This window comes from Muscardinus avellanarius (genome assembly GCF_963383645.1).
Source record: "Muscardinus avellanarius genome assembly, chromosome: 3".
Classification (NCBI taxonomy): domain Eukaryota; kingdom Metazoa; phylum Chordata; class Mammalia; order Rodentia; family Gliridae; genus Muscardinus; species Muscardinus avellanarius.
Genome location: NC_137788.1, coordinates 6,314,551 through 6,338,541, shown reverse-complemented (window position 1 = coordinate 6,338,541; position 23,991 = coordinate 6,314,551). Strand labels below are relative to the sequence as shown.

The following is a 23,991-nucleotide window of genomic DNA, read 5'->3' as shown; positions in this document are numbered from 1 at the left end:
TGTCTCAGCCTCCGGCTTGCTCATTTGTCCAAACTTAGTACGTAGAGTTTGTTCTTGGTAGGGGAGCAGAAAAACTTTCCTAGGCCTATGTGTAACTCTCCTCTGCCCTCTTCCCGGAGCCTTTGGGGGCTTGACACCCTGAAAGATGGTTTGAGCAGGTGCAGGGCAGGAACTCTGCCCTGAGGAGTGGGAGGCTGGGGTCCTGTTCATATCAAGGAGGCAACGGGCTCTTGTGTTCCTAAGCCACTTGTGTTGAAATCCCAGGAAGAGGTTTAAGACGCTGTTGTGTTGGACTTCAAGAGTGCCTGGTCCAGGACCGGCTCCGTGGCGCGCTCAGTCTGGCCTCATCTGTAACAGGCCTCTGCCTTTCCCTCAAGAGGAGGCCCTGCTGCCTCCCGCTGGCCGGGTTCCCATTGGGCTCTGAGGCCGCCTGCGTTGGCTGTGACTCCAGAGTGCTCCTTCTCTGCGTGTGCCTTCAGTAGGTCATCACTCCCCAAAAGCAGCGGAGACCACAGAGGTGGTATTTAATGATTAGCAGAGCCGCAGGCGGGGCTGGGCTCCTTTAGGGATTAGGAGATTCAATTGGGTTGGTTAACAAAAGAAGGAGCCAGGAGAACAGGGTTTAATTACCAGAGTCATCACTGGAAGATAACCAGCTGCCTGCTGGGAAAGACCTGCGGAGGTTGCTGCTCAGCACAGGGCTGGCCCCACCCAGGTACCCACCCAGCCTTGAGGCATCGGAATGGAGACCTAGGACTCCACTCCAGCAAAGTCAGGGGCTTGCTTCACCGCCCTTGAAGTCTTCGTTTTTTGCCAAGCAACAGCACAGCTGTAAGGCCCAGGCCGAGGCTGTGGAGGAGAGAACCGGGTCAGCTGCCCCATCGGCGCATTCCAGGTGGCGTGCGCACACTTCCTGGGCTGGTGCGTTTCTTCCTGGCTTGCCACTGTTAGCCCCAGTTGGGAAGAGCTCCGCACCATGTTGCCTTCTCCCCTGCTTAGCTTAGGCCTTGTTTTGTCTTGCTGCTTGCTGGGATATCTCTCTGGAAAAACACACATTAAAAAATTCATTGTGAGGCCAGGCATGGTGGCACACAGTTATTTGTAATCCAGCATTCAGGAGGCTGAGACAGGAGGATGGTGGTTCACAGCCAGCCTCAGCTCCTGGGGCCCTCCACAACACAGTGAGGCCCTGTTTGGAAATAAAGAACAAGAAATAGGGCTGGGGTGTAGCTCAGAGGTAGAATGCCCCTGGGTTCCATCCCCAGTACCGCACCCCCTCCCCCCAAAAAACCCGTTGTGGCTCTCCACTCCTCCTCGCGCACTGTGGCGCTGCCGTGGCCCTGCTTCGAGTGCCGCTCCGGTTAGTGCCGGAGCTTTAGCTCTGTATCCAGCTGCGCGTTCTGCATTCTCAGGGCAGAATACTCACGGAGCCTAGGAACTGATCACCTTATGTCTTAAAGATTTCAGTCATTTCTCCCAGTGCTTGCGTTCTGATCCCAGCAGTGGCACGGAGAGGTGTGACTGTGTAGAAGGTGTGCCCCAGCCAGCCTGGCTGCATGGGTCTCGTCCCGTCACGGATGAGTCTGCACAGCTGGCGGTGGGTAGGCTCGAGGGGCCTGTGAAATTGCTTGTTTTGTGGGGGGAGGTACTGGAGATGGAACCCAGGGCCCTTCTGCCTTCAAGCTACACCCCAGCCCTGCTGGGTTTTTTGTTTTGAAACAGGGTCGCTAGGGCTGGCTTTGAACCTGTGGTCCTCCTGTCTCGGCCTCCCAGCTGAGAAGCTGTATTTATGATCCTGTTATCCATGATCAACGCGTGCGCGCGTGTGCACACACACACACACACACACACACACACACACACACACACACACACAGCCTCCTGCTTCTCTTCCCTTGGTGACACTTGGCCAGAAAGGACACTCCTGAAACCTTGGTGGGGAAGAAGAAACGGGCCGCTACTCATAGAGCCGCAGCAGAGACTGAAGACAGAGTGGGGGGCATTTCCCAAAGACGGGGACCTTCCTTGGCTAGTGAAGACCCGAGCTGGATGGCAGGGTGTGGGCACCCTGGACGCCGTGTGCGCCCCTGGGCCTCATCTCCACCGCTCCCAGCCTTTCCTCATCGGGTCCCAACTTCCCTGGATGGAGTGATAAAATACTGATACATTATCAAATCATATCATTACCAAAAGAACTCTAGGCTTAATTTTGGGTGTGTTCTTAGGTCCCCGCTATGGGACAAAAGTAACTGACTGGCTTTTCGTGCCCCACGCCAGCCCCGGCGCCTGTTTGAGGAGGTGAGGATGGTGCAGGGGGCACACGTAGCCTTTGGTTCAGCGCCGCCCCCACCACGCAGTGGGCCCTTCTCCCCAGACTTCCCCGCAGTCTCTTGAGAAGAGATGTACAGCAGTCTTACTGTGTAAGAGTTCTTTTCAGCTGGGCAGGACAGGCTGCAGGTTCTCTCCTGGCTCCGCGCGCCTGAGGGAGGCCTCGGAGCAGCGGCCTTTGTGGGCAGTGCGGTGGCTCCTGAAGCCGCAGGTAAACTGCCTGTGGTGAGGCAGGAAGGAGGCCACCCAGACCGGCACCTGGGCACCTGCGCGGGGATGCCGCTCCCACCGCAGCCCAGTGCTCCAGGCGGGTGGCGGCCTTCAGCTCTGGGTGTGTTGCCAGCGCACTGGGGTGGGCCATCCCAGCCAGACTTTAGCTGAAACAGGCACAGGCGAAAGCCTCTGCCAGCTGAGTGGGCACGGCCACGTCCTCGTGGTCACCGGGCAGCGGCGGCAGCGCTGGCGGCAGGCTTTGTGTGAGTGGACTTGATGGACTTTGAGACTGACCAGGAGGGCACCAAAGCCAGTGGTGGGGAGGGGAGGCAGCGCCCCGCCCCGCCCCACTGTGTCCTCCCTATGGTCGTTCTGCTTCTCGAGAAGCCCCCGGCCACCCAGATGGCGCTGCTGCACAGCCCATTTCTTGTCTCCCTCTCCCTCTTCTGTGCGCTGTGCGCCCTTCCCCTGGTGTTCTTTTTATGGAAACTCAGTGTAACCTAACGGTCCTGTAACTCCCCTGTGTGTGTCCTGGGAAGATACCTCTGCTCGGTGGAGGCCGTGTTTGTATGAGCAGGGCCTCTTTTTGACAGAGGTTGAGCCCCAGGAAGTCCTACCTCTGAGCTCCACCTCCAGAACCCCCTCTTTTGGAACAGGGTCACGTTAGGTTGCTGAGGCCGGCCTCGAACCTGTGATCTTCTGTCCCAGCCTCCAAGGCTGTTACCACACCAGTGGCCTTTTGCATATGCTGTATGGGAGAAATCCAGCCCCCTAAAAAGCAAAAATGAAAAAAAGAAGGGAAGGGGCTGGAAAGGGAGAAGCTGGCAAATCCGAGGCTGAGCACTTCTCCACAGCCCGTGGCGCCCGTTCCCTTTCTCCTCTGCCCAGGCAGTACACCGTGTGGTCCCGGGGTGGCAGCTGTGCGCTGTGAGACCCTAGGTGAGGGCGTGGGGAACAAAGCGTCCTACGTCCTACGGGCCTTTGGGTCCACACACCAGACCTTGGTGTTTGCTTGCAGAAGCAGGAGCTAATTTGCAAGGCTGCCTCTGCAGAGCTGCCTTTTGATCAGTGATTGCCTGTGTTAATGTTTCAGTGAGCTATTGATTTCTCAGCAGCTTTTGTTCCCAGAGTTTACGCGGGTCTGCAGCACACATGCATGTTTGATTAAAGTTCAATTGACTTCGCTCCTGGCGAGGGCTCCACGCCCTGTTGTAGAACCGAGGCTTCCCCTGATGCGCTCTTTGTTTGTGCTCAGGACCTAGCCGCCCGTGCAGTCACCGGTGCTGTTACTAATCCCCCAGGCTCCCTGCACCCAGGGCTAATCCCTGGGTAGAGTGACAGTGGCTGAGCGGTAGGAGCAAACCCGGCCTGGATTTGTCTTTGTTGCTTTATCAGCTTCATTGACGTGTAATTGATGAGTACGCCATGTATAGTGTGTGTGCAATAAAAACACGCTCGCTTTACGTGCATAGTTCAAGAAGCTTTTTTTTGGCAGCACTGGGGATGGAACCCAGGGGCATTCAATCTCCGAGCTACTCCCCAGCCCTATTTTATTTTATTTTATTTTATTTTATATTTTTTGGTGGCACTGGGGGTGGAACCCAGAGGCTTTCTACCTCTGGGCTATACTCCCAGGCCTTTTTATATTTTATTTGGAAACAGGGTCTCACTAAGTTGCTGAGAGCCTCACTAAGTAGCTGAGGCTGGCTTCGAACCCGTGCGATCCTTCTGTCTCAGCCTCCCAAGCGCGGGGATTACAAGCGTGCGCCACCACGCCCGGCTTATTTTTTTATTTTTGAAACAGGGTCTTACTGAGTTGCAAAGGGCCTCTCTAAGTAGCTGAGGCTGGCCACGACCCGCAGTTCTCCGTCTCAGCCTCCGGAATGCTGGGATTACAAGTGTGTGCCCCCACGCCCGGCTAGTAGGGACTATTTAAGAATAAAGTTTCTGTGAATGTTTGTGTAAAAGTCTCTCTGTGAACATGTTTTTATTTCTTTTTTTCTTGTGGATAAACAGGTAGGAATGGAATTGCTGAGCCATGATGGGCATTTAACTTGATAGAAACTGCCTTTTTTTTTTTTTTTTTTTTTTTTTTTTTGCGCGGGTCTGGAGGTGGAACCCAGGGGCATTTGATTTCTGAGCTATACCCCTGCCCTTTTTTTAAGATTATTCTTTATTTTGAAATAGGGTTTTACTAAGCTGCATAGGGCCTTACTAAGTAGCTAAGGTTGTCTGCAAACCACAGATCCTCCCTCAGGTCTCAGCCTCCCAAATGCTGGGATTACAAGCGTGCACCACCATGCCCGGCAAAACTGCCGCTTTTTACAAGATGGTTTGACCATTTGGTATTCTCACCAGCAGTGTATGTGCCCCCCTCCCTGAAGTTTATATTATTTGAAATTATCACCAGCAGTGACTTCAGACTTGTGGCGTAGATCCTTTTTGCCTCACATTTGATCCGTGGTACACAGATGCTGAATCTGAACTTCTTGTTTAAAAAAGTTGTTACTTGAGCCCGGCGTGGTGGGCACGCTTGTCATCCCAGTACTCGGGAGGCTGAGACCAGAGGATCGCGGTTCGCGGACAGCCCCAGCTACTACTTAGGCCCTTGGGAACTCCGTGAGACCCTGTTTCAAAATAAAGAATAAAAAATAGGGCTGGGGATGTAGCTCAGAGGTAGAATGCCCCTGGGTTCCATCCCCAGACCCACACACACTAAACAAATAAATAAGTTGTTACTTAAGTGCTGACAAAAGTTGGTGTTGATTTCAGTGTTAAGCTTCTTTCTTCGAGGTCTTGATTTCTCACCTGCTCAAGAGGACGAGGTCCAAAAGGACAAGTGGGAAGTGCCGGCCGAGCTCCCCGAGTTGGGCCAGCTTCTCAGCATCACTGAAAGCTGGCTCCTAACGCCCTTTTTTTTTGCCCCTGGGGATGGAACCCAGGGGTATTTGACCTCTGAGCTATACCCCCCCCCGCCCTGTTTTTTATTCTTTATTCTGAAACAGGGTCTCACCGAGTTGCAAAGGGCCTCACTAAGTAGTAGCTGAGGCTGTCCGTGAATCGCCATCCTCTGGTCTCAGCCTCCCAAATGCTGGGATTACAAGCGTGCACCACCACACCTGACTGCCCCCCCCCCCCGCCTTTTGTGTGGTACTGGGGTTCCTGGAAGCCCTTCTACCTCCGGGCTACACTCCCAGACCTATTTTATATTTTTATTTGGAAACAGGGTCTCTTAAGTCAGTGCGGCTGACTTTGAACCTGCGCGATCCTCCTGTCTCCGCCTCCCAAGCGTGGGGATGACAAGCGTGGCTACCACGCCCGGCCGGCTTCCCCTTTTTTAATCTGCGAGTTGTGCTGTCTTACTCTTTCAGAATATCCGTACTTGAGAAGTAGAGGTGGGTGGTCAGTGGTAACTGAGGCGGTGGGCGCGCCCGGCGGCATCTCCCACCTGACATTCCTCCCGTTCTGCCCCTGCTCTCCCGTCTCTTTGCCTTTCCTCTTGCATCCCAGGCTCCTCACTCATCCCCTAGTGAATCTAGCTAAAGGGGCGGAAGGACCGTCCGGACTTCTTCCTCATTCTTTTAGCTTTGGAATTGGGCTGCAGCTCAGCAGACGGGCTGCCCTTGGGATCCGATGGTGCACGCCGCTCCGGAGTGCTGGGAGGGTGCCGTGACCTCAGGAAAACCAGGGACACAGTGCTGGGAGGGTGCCGTGACCTCAGAGGAGGCCAGGGCCAGGTCTGCTCCCCCACGGAGGCCTCTCAGTCCGTTCCCTAGCAGGGTTCGGAGGCGGCTTCCTCCAGCAACGCCAAAGGAAGGAAAGAGGCAGGTGCCGGGACACCCCCAGCTCTGAGCCTTGGGTCTCAGGACTCTAGTCACCACCAGGACAGGTGTAGCATCTGCACAGCAGCGTGTGGTAGAGACACAAACAGAAATCCCCAGGGCAGTTTCTGCATCTCCCCTCATTCCGCTCAGCTGCCGTCTTATGGAGCCGGGGGCCGGGGCGTGATGCGTGTTTAGACAGTGCGTGCTCTTCCTTAGCGGCTGGCTCTCCGTCCTCCCTGCCCCGAGCCAGTGCTCCGTCTGGTAAGCACTCGCAGTACCTGGCATCTTGCTCCAGGGGGCACGTACTCTACCATTAGAGGGTCCGGGCCTTCATGCCTCACAACCCTCTTTAAGGATCTGGTGACAGCGGTGGTCCTACTTTTAGAAAATGGGCAGGAATAAACCCAGACCTGGGTAGGAAGCACTCAGCTCCGGGCATCACCACCTCCTTGCCCGAAGTCGGCCACTGCTCTCGGCATCGTGTGCGAAGGCCACACAGGGTGTTTGGAGGGACCCTAGTCTCTCGGGTACTCTGTCGATTCCAAGAGTTCACACGTGGTCTGCACTCTTCTTTGGTTTGCCTGGTCTTCTCGACCCCTTTCCAGCCTGACCTAAGCTCACGGGAGCATGGAAGCGTGGCCTTCTCCTTTTCCTTGGCGCTTCGAAGGTTCAGGCACTGGGAGGCTCCGTTGTGCTCCGCCGCAGGCTCCCGCCCCGGAGACGTCCCAGCACCTGGGAGTCTGCCAAGTCACCTGCGTCTACAGCGTTGGCGTAGGAGAGAAGAGCCGTGTGGTCTAGGTCCATTTATGCTGCTTTGGTTTTGTTCGAGTTCCGGGTAGAAGCCTGACCTGGCCGTGCGGGGTGGGAGCACTTGCTCTGATGGGGCACGCCGCTCGCTCGGACAGGGCTGCCGGGAGGTGACCGTGACCCATTCCCCTTCTGCTGCACTTCCTCAGAGGAAACCAGGCCCGGGTGAGCTTCGCTCCCACAGGGGCCTCTGGATCCCCTGGCAGGTTTAGGAGTCTAGGCCTTTTTCTGTGCTGTTTGTTTTAAGAAGTTGGTCGAGTCAGCCTGGGCAGGCTGGAGCGTCCTCTGTGTGTGGAGGGGCGCTGCGGGGCCGGCTGCCGAGGCTCGTCGTACCTCCTTGATGTTGCGCCATAGACAGAATACTCTGGGCCATACGGCTGCGCTGGTAGCGATGGCTGCTCCTCTCTGGACCGGCACTGCTGTGCCTGTCCCCGTGCTGTGCTTTGCCAAGCCTGAGTCCTGGCCTGCAGGGCTGCCTGCGGACTGCGTGGTGGTGGGCATTCTGGCTGGTCTCTGCCCCACCTGACCTCCCTCCTCCCTCCCACCATCTCAGCCATGGTTTCGGCCACTTGGTTCTGAGGCGTTCTCACCAGGCAGGCATTTCCTCACACGCCTGTGTGGTTTTGCCGGAATGCTGCACAGAAAACATCTTCCGTGTGCACGCACACTCCGCCACACTGTGCTGACACATACATACGCAGCTCAGGCTCCCCGAGGAGCTTCTCCTTTCTGTGTCTTGTCTTGGTGTGTGTGCAGTGCTTGGGATGGTGGTGGTGTCTGGCACACGGGAGCCACCCAGCAGGTGCTTACTTGGTGAGTGTGTGCGTGGACTGAGGAGGCTCGGGTCTGTGGCCGCGCCGGGTCTCAGAGCTCCAGGGCGGCCGCGCTTGGTCTTGGTCTGGGAGAGCCGCGCCGCCCTCATAGCCAGCGTCCGCGCCCCCAGTGCTGTGCGCGCCGCCCTCACAGCCAGCGTGCTTCTGCAGGGCGAGCTGATCACCTTCTATTACTACTGGAAGAAAACCCCCGAGGCAGCCAGCTCCCGCGCCCATCGCCGGCACCGCAGGCAGGCCGTGTTCCGCCGGATCAAGACTCGCACCGCCTCCACCCCGGTCAGCACGCCCTCCAGGCCCCCCTCCAGCGAATTCTGTAAGTGGGGTTCTTGGCGCCCATGGGTGGTGGGAAACCATTCTCCTGCAACCACAGGCAGTGTCCAGCCCTGAGCCCTGGGTGACCGTGAGAGGCACACTCGCACGTGTACGTGTGAAGCCTGACACAAACGCAGTACTCACTCCTAAATATTCCTCATACATTTACGTTTTTCTAGTAAGCACAGCATTGTGTTGAGTTCTTACAAAAATGTGAGTTTGGCCTTGGCCTGCAGGGTTCACTTCGTGGATGGCACAGTGCAGTCTGAAAGCCTTGTGCTTTGACAGTAATAAGATAAAACAAACACTTCTTCTCCCCTGCCCTACCCGAATCCTCTTCCTGGCTGGGCCCAGTGCGGCCTGCATGCTAGGACGGTGCCGAAGCCTTGCCTTCCCTCCTGACTCTGGGGTGCACTGGCGGTGCCTGGTGGTTCTGGCCTGGCCCGGGACACCTGCCTCACACGTGCTCACAGCCAGAGACCACCTCATGGGACTGGCGAGACTCGGCGGGCAGGGAATTCTCAGGGTGCTGGGGAAGGCCTTTTCCAGATGTATTAGTTGAGGCTCCAGTGTCACCCAGGGACCCAAGTATGACATCAGCCCCCAGGTCCAGCAGGTCCGGCCCAGAGTAGCGCCCTCACGCTCAGGCTCTGGGTTCTGGAGCCCGCCCCTGAGGAGCGCGCAGTGACCTTCAGTAATGCCGTCCTGCCTGGGCGCCTGGGCCCGGGGTGGCCCAGTCCTGGCCGAGCATGACCGCGTCCCCTCCCCACTGTGCTGCCTTGTGCAGTGGACCTGAGCTCAGCCAGCGAGGATGACTTCGACAGCGAGGACAGCGAGCAGGAGCTGAAGGGCTACGCCTGCCGCCACTGCTTCACCACCAGTAAGTGGCCCCGCGGCCGGGGCTTGCCACCGGGGCCGGCGCAGCACCGGGGCCGGCGCAGCACCCGCTGCTCTGACCATTTCATGGCTCTGCTTCAGTTGATGCTTGAGTTGTACTCGAGAACCTTACGTCTGGGTTTCCCTCGCTTCCCCATTGGGCCGTCCTGGGGAGCACTTCCCTGACTGGGTAGGGAGGACCGGCTCAGGTCTGGGTTTCCCTCGCTTCCCCATTGGGCCATCCTGGGGAGCACTTCCCTGACTGGGTAGGGAGGACCGGCTCAGGTCTGGGTTTCCCTCGCGTCCCCGTTGGACCGTCCTGGGGAGCACTTCCCTGACTGGGTAGGGAGGACCAGCTCAGGCTGTGGTCCTGGGATTGCTCTGAGAGGAGGGCTGCAGGGAATGCCCCGGCCCCTCCTGGGTGCCTCCAGGGGGAGGCGGTTCCAGCGTACCCCTGCCTCACCCAGCCTCCAAGGACTGGCACCACGGGGGCCGGGAGAACATCCTGCTCTGCACAGACTGCCGCGTCCACTTCAAGAAGTACGGCGAGCTGCCGCCCATCGAGAAGCCCGTGGACCCGCCGCCCTTCATGTTCAAGCCCGTCAAGGAGGAGGACGATGGGCTCTGCGGGAAGCATAGCATGAGGACGCGGCGGAGCCGGGGACCGGTGAGCAGCCCTGGAGGGAGCCGCGGGGGCAGCCTGCCCCTCTGGGTGCGTCTCCCAGAGCCGCGCGCTTCGCTGTTGGCTTTGGGCCCGAGCCAGCTTTCCACGGCCCTCAGAACTCCCTTGGGCCCGAGGGCCGTCGCCTCTCGCAGCACAGCTCTGCTATTTTTAACTTTTGTGTTTTTTTGGGGGGTGTGCTGGGGTTCCTGGAAACCCTTCTCCGGGCTACGCCCCCTGCCCTATTTTATTCTTTATTTTGAAATAGGGTCTCACTGAGTTGCAGAGGGCCTCACTAAGTAGCTGAGGCTGTCTGCGAACCGTGATCCTCCAGTCTCAGCCTCTTGAATGGTGGGATTACAAGCGTGTGCCACCACGCCTGGCCCAGACCTATTATATTTATATATATATATATATATATATATATATATATATTTTTTTTTTTTTTTTTTTTTTTTTTTTTTTTTTAATTTGGAAACATGGTCTCTTAAGCCAGCGAGGCTGGCTCTGCCTCCCAGCACGGGGATTACAAGCGTGCGCCACCGCGCCCAGCTTATTCTCAACTTTTGTGCACCCTTGCCCCTGCGCGCTCTCTCCCCAAACATTTGAGCTGGTTTTGGAAACCTGTGGCACATTTTCTACTCAGCACATGGGCCTTTCATAGAGAAGCTTTGTTTCCTGGGTTGTTGGTGGGGCTGGGACTGTGGGGGAGGTTTCCCAGCGCAGGTGATCCCCTGGCCTTTCCCTCCAGTATGGCCTCTCCAGGACCCTTCGGTGATGGGCCTGCCCCTCCTCCGCCCTGCCTGTCCTGTCCAGGTTGGGGGCCGCTGGACACTGCTCACTCGGGAGATGAAGCAGCCGTGGCCATTGCGCCCAATCTCTCGTGGGCCTCTGGCTCGCAGTCCTGGGACATGCGCCCAGTGTGTGACGGCTTGGTCTCTGGGCCACTTCCTGTCCTCTCAGATTAGCTCCCCAAGTGTAGTGTTTGGTTTGGTTTGATTGGGAGTCATCACTTACACGGAATGCAGAGAGGACGGAGGACTTGAAGATGCCCTGTGTGTCAGAGCAGATGGCCCCGCTAACTGCCCCCGCCGGCAATTCAGGCCAGTCCCTTGGGACCAGCGCTTTCTCTTCAGTTCTGGTGACCCATCCCGGCACCCCTCCTGCCTGAGCTCCAGTGGCTTGCCAGGCGCGAGGATTTGCTGGAGCCTGTTTTCCGGGGGCCCTGTCTGGCTGGGATCACGGGGGCCTGGGGACCCAGCCTCACTGCCCTCGCTGTGTGGGGCAGATGTCTACACTACGCAGTGGTCGGAAGAAGCAGCCAGCCAGCCCTGATGGCCGCGCCTCCCCCATCAACGAAGACGTCCGCTCCAGCGGCCGGAACTCCCCCAGCGCCGCCAGTACCTCCAGCAACGACAGCAAAGCAGAGATGGTGAAGAAGTCAGCCAAGGTGGGCAGCGTGCTGGAGCGGCCTCCTCCTCATGCCATGGGAGTGTGGCTGAAAGGGGCCCCTTGGCTCCCGGCTCTGGCCAAGGCCTTTGGGCCAGCGCCTGGTGTGTGGGAAGGCTCCCCAGGGGCCTGCAGTCTCTCCCAGGTATTTTCCCTCCTGGCCCTCGTTGGCCTTCCAGAGCTTTCTGCTTCTGGGGGTAGAGCAGTTCAGAATGGGGACCAAGCGCCACCAATGCCCCATCTCCCTCTGAGGCCTGACGGCCCTGCGGCCTTCTTGTGCTGCAGAAGGCGAGGGAGGAGGCCTCGTGCCCTCTCAAGAGCACCAAGCGCCAGCGGGAGAAGGCGGCCTCGGACACCGAGGAGGCCGACAGGAGCGGCTCCAAGAAGACGAAAACCCAGGTGAGGCCCCAGCCCTCCTGGCCGGAGCTGCAGTGGCCCTTCCCACGCCGCCCAGGGAGGAGCCCGTGTCGGGCGCAAGGTGCCAGCTCCCCGAGCTCTTTCCCTCCCGCCCTCCTCTTGCGCTAGGAGATCAGCCGGCCTAACTCGCCATCCGAAGGCGAGGGGGAGAGTTCCGACAGCCGCAGCGTTAATGACGAGGGCAGCAGTGACCCCAAAGACATCGACCAGGACAATCGCAGCACATCGCCCAGCATCCCCAGCCCTCAGGACAACGAGAGCGACTCCGACTCCTCAGCCCAGCAGCAGATGCTGCAGGCCCAGCCGCCAGCCCCTCCAGGAGCGCCCCAGCTGCCCGCCCCCGGCCCCACGCCTTCTGCCTCTGCAGTGCCGCCACAAGGCTCCCCTGCAGCCTCACAGCCCCCTGGCCAGCCGCAAGCTCCAGCAGCACCTGCTGCCCACACCCATATCCAGCAGGCGCCCTCCCTGCACCCACCGCGGCTGCCCTCGCCGCACCCTCCACTGCAGCCTCTGACTGGGCCAGCGGGGCAGACCGCGCCGCCTCCAGCCCAGCCCGCCCTGCACACCCAGGGCCCAGCCGGCCCTCACAGCCTGCAGGCCGGGCCTCTGCTCCAGCACCCAGGCCCCCCTCAGCCTTTCAGCCTCCCTCCCCAGGCCTCCCCAGGCCAGGCCCCTTTGGGGACCTCCCCAGTGGCTGCTCACCCGCACACCACCCTGCAGCTCCCAGCCTCCCAGGCAGCCCTGCAGCCCCAGCAGCCCCCCAGGGAACAGCCCCTGCCACCAGCCCCCTTGGCCATGCCGCACATCAAGCCCCCGCCCACCACACCCATCCCCCAGCTCCCTGCCCCGCAGGCCCACAAGCACCCACCACACCTAGCAGGGCCTTCGCCCTTCTCGCTGAACGCCAACCTGCCTCCCCCTCCGGCCCTGAAGCCCCTCAGCTCCCTCTCCACACACCACCCCCCCTCAGCCCACCCTCCGCCCCTGCAGCTCATGCCTCAGAGCCAGCCCTTGCCCTCCTCCCCCGCCCAGCCCCCCGGACTGAGCCAGACCCAGAGCCAGAGCCTGCCCCCTTCCGGCCTCCACCAGGTGCCCGCCCAGCCCCCATTCGCCCAGCACCCCTTTGTCCCTGGAGGCCCACCTCCAATCACTCCGCCTTCCTGCCCCCCGACTTCCACCCCGCCGGCTGGACCCAGCACGTCCACCCAGCCGCCTTGCCCTGCTACGGTGTCTACAGGAGGCAGTGTGCCAGGGGGGGCGCCCTGCCCACTCCCCACTGTCCAGATCAAAGAGGAGGCCCTGGACGACGCTGAGGAGCCCGAGAGCCCCCCGCCCCCGCCGAGAAGCCCATCCCCGGAGCCCACCGTGGTGGACACCCCCAGCCATGCCAGCCAGTCGGCCAGGTACTGCCAGGTGCTAGGGGCCTGGGCGCGGGCGGCATGGGAGCTGGGCTGGGCTGGGCTGGGCGAGGCCGAGCAGGAGCCCCAGCCGAGCGTGCGGCCTCCCTAGGTTCTACAAACACCTGGACCGCGGCTACAACTCGTGCGCACGGACAGACCTGTACTTCATGCCTCTGGCTGGCTCCAAACTAGCCAAGAAGAGGGAGGAGGCCATCGAGAAAGCCAAGAGGGAGGCCGAGCAGAAAGCCCGAGAGGAGCGTGAGCGCGAGAAGGAGAAGGAGAAGGAGCGCGAGCGGGAGCGCGAGAGGGAGCGGGAGGCGGAGCGTGCGGCCGTGAGTCGGGGGTGGGCACTGCCAGCCGCTGCCCGTGCTGCCCACCTGCCCGGGCTTGGCAGGAGGGATCCCATCCGCCCCTCACTCCCTCTTTCCTTCAGCAGAAAGCGTCCAGCTCGGCGCACGAAGGCCGCCTCAGCGACCCCCAGCTCAGCGGTCCCGGCCACATGCGGCCCTCCTTTGAGCCACCGCCGACAACCATTGCCGCCGTGCCGCCGTACATCGGCCCCGACACGCCTGCTCTCCGGACGCTGAGCGAGTACGCCCGGCCACACGTCATGTCTCCCACCAACCGCAACCACCCGTTCTACATGCCCCTCAACCCCACCGACCCGCTGCTGGCCTACCACATGCCCGGCCTCTACAACGTGGATCCCACCATCCGCGAGCGCGAGCTGCGGGAGCGCGAGATCCGCGAGCGCGAGATCCGCGAGCGCGAGCTGCGGGAGAGGATGAAGCCGGGCTTCGAGGTGAAGCCCCCGGAGCTGGACCCCCTGCACCCGGCCACCAACCCCATGGAGCACTTCGCCAGGCACAGCGCCCTCACCATCCCGCCCGCGGCCGGCCCCCACCCCTTCGCCTCGTTCCACCCGGGCCTGAACCCCCTGGAGCGGGAGAGACTGGCCCTGGCAGGCCCCCAGCTGCGGCCCGAGATGAGCTACCCCGACAGACTGGCCGCCGAGCGCATCCATGCCGAGCGCATGGCGTCGCTGACCAGCGACCCCCTGGCGCGACTGCAGATGTTCAACGTGACGCCACACCACCACCAGCACTCGCACATCCACTCCCACCTCCACCTGCACCAGCAGGACCCCCTCCACCAAGGTGGGTGGCCGCCCGGCCTGCCTGCCCTGGCTCTGCTCTCCCTCCAGAGCTGCGCCGTCTGCTCCCTGGCAGGTGTGGAGAAGCAGGCCGGGCCTGGCGGCCTGGACCAGTGGGTGCCCTGGCAGCCGGGTTGTCACGTAGAGGGCGCGCTGAGAGTGGTCCTCTGTACCCGCGGGCAGGGCTGGCCCAGCTGTGCGCAGGGGTCGGCGCGGGTGCACTGCAGTCTGAGAGAGGCCCTGGGGGGCTTGTCGCAAGACTTGGAGGCAAAAGGGGAGTGAGCGCTGGAGAAGGGGGGAGGCCGCAGAGGAGCACGTGTCCTGGAAGCTAGACAGATTCTGGGCGTGGCGCGCGGGGCCTGCTGTGAGCGGGCCCTGTAGGGTGGAGTGTGGCCTTCAGCAGGTGCCTCTGCTCCCCTCCTCCTCTCTGGAGCCTGCGGCCCTGTGTCGGCTAGGCTGCAGCCAGGCGGTGCCTCCAGCCTGGGTGACCAGGAGCCGGCTTACCTAGGGGGAGTCAGGGTCTTCAGAGGAGGGAGCGCCAGAGCCGGCACCACCCAGATCTGACTTGGGTCCACCTCTCTTTAGGGTCAGCAGGCCCAGTGCACCCCTTGGTGGACCCTCTGACCGCCGGCCCTCACCTGGCTCGTTTCCCCTACCCCCCCGGCGCCCTCCCCAACCCTCTGCTTGGACAGCCGCCCCATGAGCACGAGATGCTGCGCCACCCGGTGTTTGGTAAGAATCCGCAGCACAGAACAGGGGCTCTTGTAAGGGGTGCAGTCGGCTCGCACGCTCTGTGTGCAGGGATCCTCACGGGAACAAGGCCAGCTCCTGCCCCGGCTGGGGTTAGAGGTCACCACTACATGCCAAGACAGCCTGGGAGGGGCCAGGCCTGCTGGACAATGTGAGGCCGCAGGGTCTGGGGCTAAGGTTCGAGGACGGCCTCTCTGAAGAAGCTGAGGGCTGGCTGGGGTATGCCGCAGGGTCCCAGGGGCACTGGGTGGGCCTTCCCACCCCCCCCTGAGCAGCCTCTTCCCATCCCAGGCCGGGGAAGGGCCTGCCTGCCCGCCAGTGGTGTGCAGCCACTGGGCAGTCCCTCTAACCCTCATCTGCTGCCCTTCAGGCACCCCATACCCCCGAGATCTGCCTGGGGCTATCCCGCCCCCCATGTCGGCCGCCCACCAGCTGCAGGCCATGCATGCCCAGTCGGCGGAGCTCCAGAGACTGGCCATGGAGCAGCAGTGGCTGCACGGACACCCCCACATGCACGGTGGCCACCTACCAAGTCAGGAAGATTATTACAGGTGAGGGGCTGCACACGCTCTGAGGCCTAGAGGGGACCCCACGAGCCACCCTGACGGAGGGGCGGGCAGGGAGGTGAGGGGCGGGGCCGTGCGTGGCGTGGGGTGGGCGCCACCCAGGCTGGCACCCAGCGCTCACTCTTTCTCCTCTTCTTTCCAGTCGACTGAAGAAAGAAGGTGACAAGCAGTTATAAGTTATTTATTTGTTGACGCTGGCTGTGGAAACCCCAAGTCTTGGGGGAGAAAGGAGACTTTTTACATACCATAGGAGCTACAGAAGCAAAAAGAGTGTCTTCTAAAGATTTCTTTATATATTTAAAAACCCACAACTAAAAGTGTACCTGCACAATAGTGTTCGTTTGTCGAGAGGATCCCCCGAGACGGGTTTGGGTCTCCCTGCATGACAGTGCCCCAGAACTGTAGTGAGTCCGACTGGACCGGCCGCCCAGGAGCCGCGCGGGCCCGGGCCGGCTCTCCTTCGTCCCTTGACTTCAGTAGGTGCTAGAACCGCCCACTCCTTCACTGCGCGTGCAGACACCGCGGGACGCGGTCCCAGCGCCCACAGGGTTTGCAGGCAGGCAGCATATGAGTTTGGAATCCAAGAGCTATAATTTTTAAAAAATCTTTTATTTTAATACATTGTAGGAAATCTTCATAATTTGAGAAAGTTCTACAGCATGGCTTTTACGTCTGTAAATAAATGATTTTAGAACAGCCTTTTTTTTCCTTCCACAAACTACTATTCTGATCTATTTTTTTCCAGCCATGTCACTAATTGTGAATTCCTACCAGCTATTAACAGAATACAGAGTTGATTTTTTAATAAAAAGTTATATATAATTATCCCTTTAATTAAAGGGAGCCGGTGGGCGTTGCTGATTGCCGAGCGGCCCGCGCCTGCGCTCTGCCGCCGCGCAGTGTCGGGCGAGCCTGTGCGCGCTGAGCGCGGCGTTCGGTGTTGGCTTTCTGTTCCCGGCGTCGCGTTGCCCTGTCTTGTGGGGTAGAAAGCGCATATTCATGTGTGTCTGGTGGTAGATTCCCGTACAGAGTTCTATGCACACACGTTCAGTTGTTCTCGATTAATTGCCTTTTTTTTAATACTCTGAGATTTTCATAAACATTCTAGGAAATTCCAGAAAATGATTCCATATAAATAACAACACATGAAACACCCTGCCAAAGGAATCTGTTGGAAATGTGCTCTTCCGTGCATGTCAGCGTCTGGGGAGGGCCCGGCCGAGTCGTCCTTGCCGCAGACTGGAGGCTGCCCCCGAGTGAGGGACACGCAGGTCCCCGTGTTTGTGGGTGGCGCGGGCCTGGGACGCCGCTCGAGTCCCGGTTTCCCTGCGGAGGTAGCAGCAGGAGCCCGGCGCACACGGAGTGGGAAAGCAGGCGTGCCCTGGGGGGCGCCTTTGTGGAAGGGCCGGCTCCATCTGCTCGCCTCCAGGACGGCCCTGCCCGTCCTGCCTGGCTCTCCAGGGCCTGTGGCCCGGGAGCCGGGCGAGCGCGGAGGTGCCCTGCGCAGGGCCCTCCGGTTCTGTTACAGCCTGTTGGGTTTGGGATGGGACGGATAGGATTGTTTTATCTGTTGAACATGTTGTTAGTTTTTTTCCTTTTGTTTTCTCATTACGTTTCTGTCGTACCTTTGGTTCCTGGGGAGGCGGGCCCAAGTGAGCTCTCGTCACACTGGCACCTTGGCGCGAAGGCCTTCATTTTCGGGGGTGGCCTGCCCGCCAGCCTCTTCCCACTGGCCCGAGGACGGGATGCACTCTGCCCGCCCCGTGCCACCGCCTCCGTCCCTCTCCCCCTCTCTAGCGCTTTCTTCCCCCTTTTTTGGTGAAACCCAGCACCTACAATTCAGTCAGGCTTTCTTTATCTCCTCTGTTACCCACTTTTCCAAAGAAGAGAAAGAATGAAGTGCTTTGAATTGTACTTGCAAGCTGTCCGAAGGTGTCCTGTGGTCTCGGTTCCCCTCCCCGCGGCGGGGCGCCAGCGCAGCGCCCGCGGTCTCCGTGCCCCCCTGGTTTGGACTTGGTTTCTCTGTGTTCTGTGCGGGCCTCGATGTTCGTGTCGTCGCGGACGGCAGTGTACATTCTGATTTGCTGCGTTTCCACATATCTTGAAGCTCAGTGTATATACGAGTAGTTCGCCATGAGATGACACGGTGTGACAGTAGACACCCGGAGTCGTGGCTTCTGTGTTCTCTCCATTTGAGTATTTTGTAATTTTTTTGAAATATTTGTGGACATAAATAAAACCAAGCTACACTACAACCGAGTGCCAGCCCGGGCCTGTGTCTCATTCCTGGGGAGCAGTCGTGGGTGCTGGCCTAACCCCAGGGTGGGGAAGGGCTGGGGGTGCCGTCCCCACTGCCGGGGACCCTGCCTCCCTCCCTCTCAGGCTTCCGGAAAGGCCCGGGGCCGTGCCCGCCACAAGAAAGGGCTTCTCTGGCGAGCCTTGTTCTTGGGGAATGTTTCCCAAGGAAGGAGGTTGAGCGTGCGAACCCCGCCACCGCGTGGCCGCGTGGCCCCTGCTGCGGAGTCGCCCGCCTGCTCCGCCGCCGCCACCGCCCGGGCTCTGGACCTGCCCGCCAGGGTAAAGATGTGCCGTGGGGAGGGGTCTTCCCCGGAAGGCGCAGGCCGTAGCCTGCGAGGGGCTGGCCTGGCCGCAAGAGGGCAGGAGTCCCGACTGCGCTGGTGCTGGCTTCAGAGGCTGCGGGGCGTCTTCCTGAGGCTCCACGCCACCCCTGGAGCGTCCGTGCGTGCCTTCTGTTTGGGATGTAATGGCTGTGAGTTTCTGGGGGTTCTGAGGGGTGGGGCCCGAGCAGCCCAGGCAGCTTACCATGGGCAAACCGCCTCCGACTGGGCAGGGTCGGCCCTGTGAGGTGGGAGGCTTGGGGACGCTGGACAGCGTCGCTGCCCGGGCTGGAGTGTGGGTATATGAATGGCCCCGGCAAGGGCCCTGCTCAGCGCTTGGGTGCCCGGGGCACTGGGTGGGCCTGCAGGCCAGCCACAGGACCCAGGCCGCTGGTGTTGGCCTCAGTTGAGGCAGTGGGGTTGGGGCAGTTGGGGTGCAAAAGGGGGTGATTGGCCAGAAGCCAGGTGGCACCTTTTCCAGGTTCTTACCTGGCAGCGGTTCCTAGTGGTCATTAGCAGGAAGCAGATTTTAAGATGTCAGCATTCAATGGTGAGGTTGAGAGAGGACGTGGAGATCTGTGCTGCCGAAAGGCTCGTCGAGAACGCTCGGCACACTGCTGCAGGAATGCACATCGGGCAGCAGTGCGCACCTCTAATCCCAGGACTTGAGAGGCTGAGAAAGGAGGATCGCAGGCGTGAGGCCGGCCTCAGCCAGACCCTGTTAAAGTAGGGCCGGGAGCGGAGCACAGGCACAGCTCCCGCGCCGGGCCCTGGGCTCGTGCTAGCAGGCGGCTGCCCCAGCTGCCGTCTTCAGCTGGTGTGACTGTGCCCCCGGCCCCTCAGTACTGGACCAAGTTCCACGTGTGGAAAGCACCTGTTGTACTGGGTGGGCGGGTGCCAGGCAGGCTGACCTGCAGAGCAAGGACCCACGGAGCCCAGTACAGATGTGCTGTTGGTCATACACACGAGTGGCCAGATCGGAGGACCTTCCGCCTGGCCCAGGTCGAGTCTGAAGGAGCTTCCCAGGGCGCTCAGCGGCCAGTGCTGGCGCCCGCCCAGCCCACGGGTTTCTCGCCCTCCTTTCTCGTGGACCCAGCCCCGGTGGACAGCATTCTTCAGAGCCGGACGTGTCTGGTGAGCCCCAGAGTATGAGTGCCTGGGAAGGTCACTTAGACCTAGGAGTTAGGGTTTTGTTGTATTTTTTAATGGTATTCAGGGCATCCTACCTCTATACTACCGCTCCTATTTTAGTTGTTATTTTGAACTAGGATCTTGATAAATTTCCACACACTAGCCTCCAGCATGCGATCCTTGTGTCTCAGCCCCCCAGGTACTGGGATTACGGGCGTGCGCCACCACATGGGCCCTGCTGTCAACTAGACTTAAAAGGATTTTTAGCCAGGCGTGGTGGCGCACACTTGTAATCCCAGTACTCAGAAGGATGCCAGGAGATCGCAGGTTCACAGCCAGCCTTGGCTACAACATAAAGAATGTGTGTGTGTGTGTGTGTGTGTGTGTGTGTGTGTGTGTGTGTGTGTGTGTAGGCTGGGGATGTAACTTGGAATCCTGGATTCAAGTCCCAGTACCGGGAAAAAAAAAGATTTTAAAGCATTTTCCATAGGACCTGCTCAACCCAGGGAGGATTGCTGCGGTCACCAAGCTGATACAGGCCGCGGTTCCCGTGCGCCTGGCGCTGCTCGTCTTTGCAGCCCTGTCTAGTCGCCGCGTGCTCTGCGGCTGCTGCGGAACAGCCCGTTCCTGGTCGTGGCCACCAGGGGGCAGTGTTTGCGAAGCCTGAAGGCCCGGGGTCGGCGCCGCGCCCATGGGGCCTGCAGCCCGTGTGGATGCTGAGCCGGGGGTGGGGGTCCAAGAGTCATGGTTCAGGAAGCCCCTGCACCCTGGCCTAAAGCCCCAGGAGCGGCAGCTGCCCCAGGACCCTCATGTGCCCGGAGGGCCGGCTTCAGGACCCAGGCTGTTCTCCGTGGGCACCCGGGCCAGTGGCCGGAGGGGGAACCGGGGCCTGGGAGCGGCGGCACATGCGGGCCATGCCTTCGCTCACTCCCTCACAACAGTGTGGCCAGCCTGTGTGTCAGGCCCCTGACCCGTCGTCCCTGGACCCCAAGGGGAGGCCCTGGGGAGGGGGGCACGGAGCCGAGGAAGCCCAGGCAGCTAGGCGTGCCGTCCCTGGAGCACAGGGCACCGGGGCGGTGTGCAGGTTTGCCAGGGAGATGGTCGGGGCCCACATAAAGCCTGTGGCCTTAGCCGGGCGCAGTGGTGCACACCTGTAATCCCAGTACTTAGGAGGCTGAGACGGGGGGATTGCAGGTTAGAGGCCAGCCTCAGCAAGTGGGAAGGCTCTCAGGTGCCCCACATGTTAGTGGTCTGAAGGTGAGACTGGCCACGCTGAGCAGAGAGCCAGAGGCCCTGTCTCCCGCCCCCCCCCCCTCGTCTCCGGCATTACGACGCTCCCCCACCCCCAGCGAGCCCCTGGGGGACACGCTCCCGGCTGCCAGAGCGAGGGCACCGGGCGGCGGGCCGACGGTCAGCTCCGCTTGGCCTCCGGCTCTCTGGGGCTCGGAAGGTTCTTAGCAGTCAGATCCCTCAGGTTCTCACCTGGTCCCGTGTGACAGGCCGGGGCCGTGCCTGTCTCGGGGTCCCGAGGCCTCTGCCCTGCATAGTGGGGAGCAGGGCCAAGACGCGCATCCCTGCCGGCGGCCAGGACTGACCAGCGCCAACCCCGGCTGCCCGGCTGCAGGCGGCAGCATCCTGAGACGTGGGCTCCAGGGGTGTGGCTCCCCAGGTCCCAGGCAGCTTTCCGGGGGACCTCCAGATCCTCAGGCAGGAGCTTAGCGCAGCCCCCCCCAGAGACACGGCCTGTCACTTGGAGGGTGCGGGAGAGGGGGCATTGACAGGCTGCAGCGGCGCGGCCTCCCGCCACCTCGCGGAGGTGACCAGCTCTGAGCAAAAGGAGCCCAGCCCAGAGGACAGCCGCCCAGCACACTGTCCAGAAACTCCCAAGCTCTTCCAGGTAACACCGCCATTGATGAGTCTGCTTCCGGGGAAAGCCCCCGGGGCCACGTGATCAGAAACGGCTTCTACACCTGGGACTCAGCCACCTTGCACACACCCCTAATCCCAGTACTTTGGAGGCTGAGACAGGAAGATCACAGGTTCGAGGCCAGCCTCAGCTACTCAGATCCTGTTTCTTTTTTTTTGGGGGGGGTGACTGGGGTTCCTGGAAGCCCTTCTACCTCCGGGCTACACTCCCAGACCTATTTTTACATTTTTTTAATTTGGAAACAGGGTCTCCTAAGCCAGCGCGCGCGGCTGGCTTCGAACCTGCGCGATCCTCCTGTCTCCGCCTCCCAAGCGCTGGGATTACAAGCGTGCGCCACCACGCCCGGCTACTCAGATCCTGTTTCAAAACAACAACAACAAAAAAAAATAGGGCTGGAGGTGTAGGTTGGAGGTAGAATGCCTCTGGGTTTAATCCCTAGCAACACACACGCGCACACACACACACACGTACACGATTAAAAAAAATCCCACTGACTCCCAGGGGTGGAGGTTGGGGTGCTCAGAGGAGGTGGCGGTTCACACGGGTCTCAGGTGAGCAGGCCCCGATTGCGGACGAGGGGCGGGCGGCGGTCAGAGGCAGCTGGCCAGCGGTGCCCAGCTCAGCGAGCTGACCATGCACAGGTGCTCGGGCAGTGCCGGCTCCGCCCTGCCCGCCGGCCCCAGGCAGGAGGGCACCGCACGGGGCTCCAGCACGGCCCCTGCACCGGCCTCTCCAGGACCACGGCGGAGGGTGCCCGCCCGGGCAGCGGCGGGGCCGGCAGAGGCGCGGGCCGTGGGCAGTGCCCCCGGCTGGCAAAGCCCGGGATACCAGCCTTGAAAGCGGGAGGTTTATTGGGGCCAAGGTTTTGGGCCACAGTCGCTTGGCCCTGTGGCAGCGGGTGCGTCGCGGCCATGAGGATGAGGAAGCCATGGGAAAGAGGAGGGGGACCAGGCCCAGTGTCCCCCTTGGGGCAGTCCACACGTCCTCCACGCAGGCCCCGCCTCTAAGGAGCGCACCACCTCCCTGCTGTGCTGGGGGCTGGGGGCCAGCCTTTCACTGGGCCTTTGGGGGATATTTTTTTCCTTTTTTTTTTTTTTTTTTTTGGTACTGGGATGGAACCCAGGGCACTCTACCTCCGAGCCACACCCCAGCCCTATTTTTTATTCTTTATGTTGAAACAGGGTCTCACTGAGTTACAAAGAGCCTCACTAAGTAGCCGAGGCTGGCCAGGAACCGCGATCCTCCTGTCTCAGCCTCCTGAATGCTGGGATTACAAGCGTGCGCCACCATGTCCGGCTTTTGGGGTACATTTAAGAGCCAAAATACAGCCAGGTGTGGCCACAAAGGCCTGTAACCCCAGTGCTTGGGAGGCTGAGACAGGAGGATCATGGGTTCAGGGCGGGCCAATCTCTGCAGTGTGTGTGTGTGTGTGTGTGTGTGTGTGTGTGTGTGTGACTGGAGATTGAGCCCAGGTACATTCTCCAAGTTACACCCCAGCCCTATTTTTTATTCTTTATTTTTTTGTGGTACTGGAGATGGAATCCAGGAACATTCTAAAGCTATACCCCCAGCCCTAATTTTTAGTCTTTATTTTGAAACAGGGCCTCACTGAGTTGCAAAAGGCCTCACCCAGTAGCTGAAGCTGGCTGAGAACCTCACAAGTACTGGGATTACAAGCATGCACCACCATGCCCAGCTTTATTCTTTATTTTGAAACAGGGTCTCACTAAGTTATGAAGGGCCTCACTACAATAGCTGAGGCTGGCTGCAAACCTGCAACCCTCCTGTCTCAGCCTCCCAAGTACTAGGATTACAAGCAGGCACCACCATGCCTGGTTTGAGACCCTCTTTCAAAGTAAAAGAATAGCCAGGTGTGGTGGTGCATGCCAGTAATCCCAGTACCTGTGAGGCTGAGACAGGAAGATTGCAGGTTCAAGGACAGTCTCGGCAGCAGTGAGATTTTTCATCAACTTACAGAAACCCTGTTTCAAAAATAAAGCCAAGCATGGTGGCGCAGGCTTGTAATCCCAGCATTTGGGAGGCTGAGACCGGAGGATCGCGGTGTGTGGAGGCAGAGACAGGAGGATCGTGCAGGTTCGAAGCCAGCTGCGCGCCTTGGCTTAGGAGACCCTGTTTCCAAATAAAAATGTAAAAATAGGTCTGGGAGTGTAGCCCGGAGGTAGAAGGGCTTCCACGAACCCCAGTACCACCAAAAAAAAAAAAAAAAAAAGAATAAAAAATTAGACGGGGGGTGTAGCTCAGAGGTCGAATGCCCCTGCGTTCCATTCCCAGACCTGAAAATAAATAAATAAATAATAAAATAAAAAAGGGCTGGGGGTGTAGCTCAGAGGTAGAATGCCCCCGGGTTTAATCCCCAGATTCACACACAAAAAGAAGAAAAATCCAAAATATGGGGGGTGGGTGGTGAATTAAATGGTAGATGAATGTTTGTATGAAGGGATGGACGGACGGATGGATGGAAGGATGGATGGATGGATGGATGGATGGGCGGATGGATGGATGGATGGATGGATGGGCAGATGGATGGATGGGCAGATGGATGGATGGATGGATGGATGGATGGATGGATGGGCGGATGGATGGGCGGATGGATGGATGGGCGGATGGATGGATGGATGGATGGATGGGCGGATGGATGGATGGGCGGATGGATGGATGGGCAGATGGATGGATGGACGGACAGACGGACATTGGGATTTCTGACT

At 59.9% G+C, this 23,991-nt stretch overlaps 1 protein-coding gene across 1 annotated transcript in view; it reads left to right on the top strand.

Annotated features, from left to right (window-relative positions):
• The window catches only part of RERE (arginine-glutamic acid dipeptide repeats), a gene marked incomplete at both ends in the record, with an annotated part of 256,264 nt that extends 240,499 nt beyond the window's left edge, over window positions 1-15,765 (top strand). The window contains 11 exons of the mRNA XM_080691726.1: window positions 8,156-8,318; window positions 9,105-9,197; window positions 9,661-9,860; window positions 11,143-11,304; window positions 11,589-11,702; window positions 11,829-13,123; window positions 13,230-13,452; window positions 13,557-14,277; window positions 14,859-15,005; window positions 15,394-15,574; window positions 15,732-15,765. Of these exons, the coding sequence (XP_080547852.1) occupies window positions 8,156-8,318; window positions 9,105-9,197; window positions 9,661-9,860; window positions 11,143-11,304; window positions 11,589-11,702; window positions 11,829-13,123; window positions 13,230-13,452; window positions 13,557-14,277; window positions 14,859-15,005; window positions 15,394-15,574; window positions 15,732-15,765 (3,333 nt within the window). The remainder of the gene's footprint in view (window positions 1-8,155; window positions 8,319-9,104; window positions 9,198-9,660; window positions 9,861-11,142; window positions 11,305-11,588; window positions 11,703-11,828; window positions 13,124-13,229; window positions 13,453-13,556; window positions 14,278-14,858; window positions 15,006-15,393; window positions 15,575-15,731) is intronic.
• Between the last annotated feature and the right edge of the window lie 8,226 nt (window positions 15,766-23,991).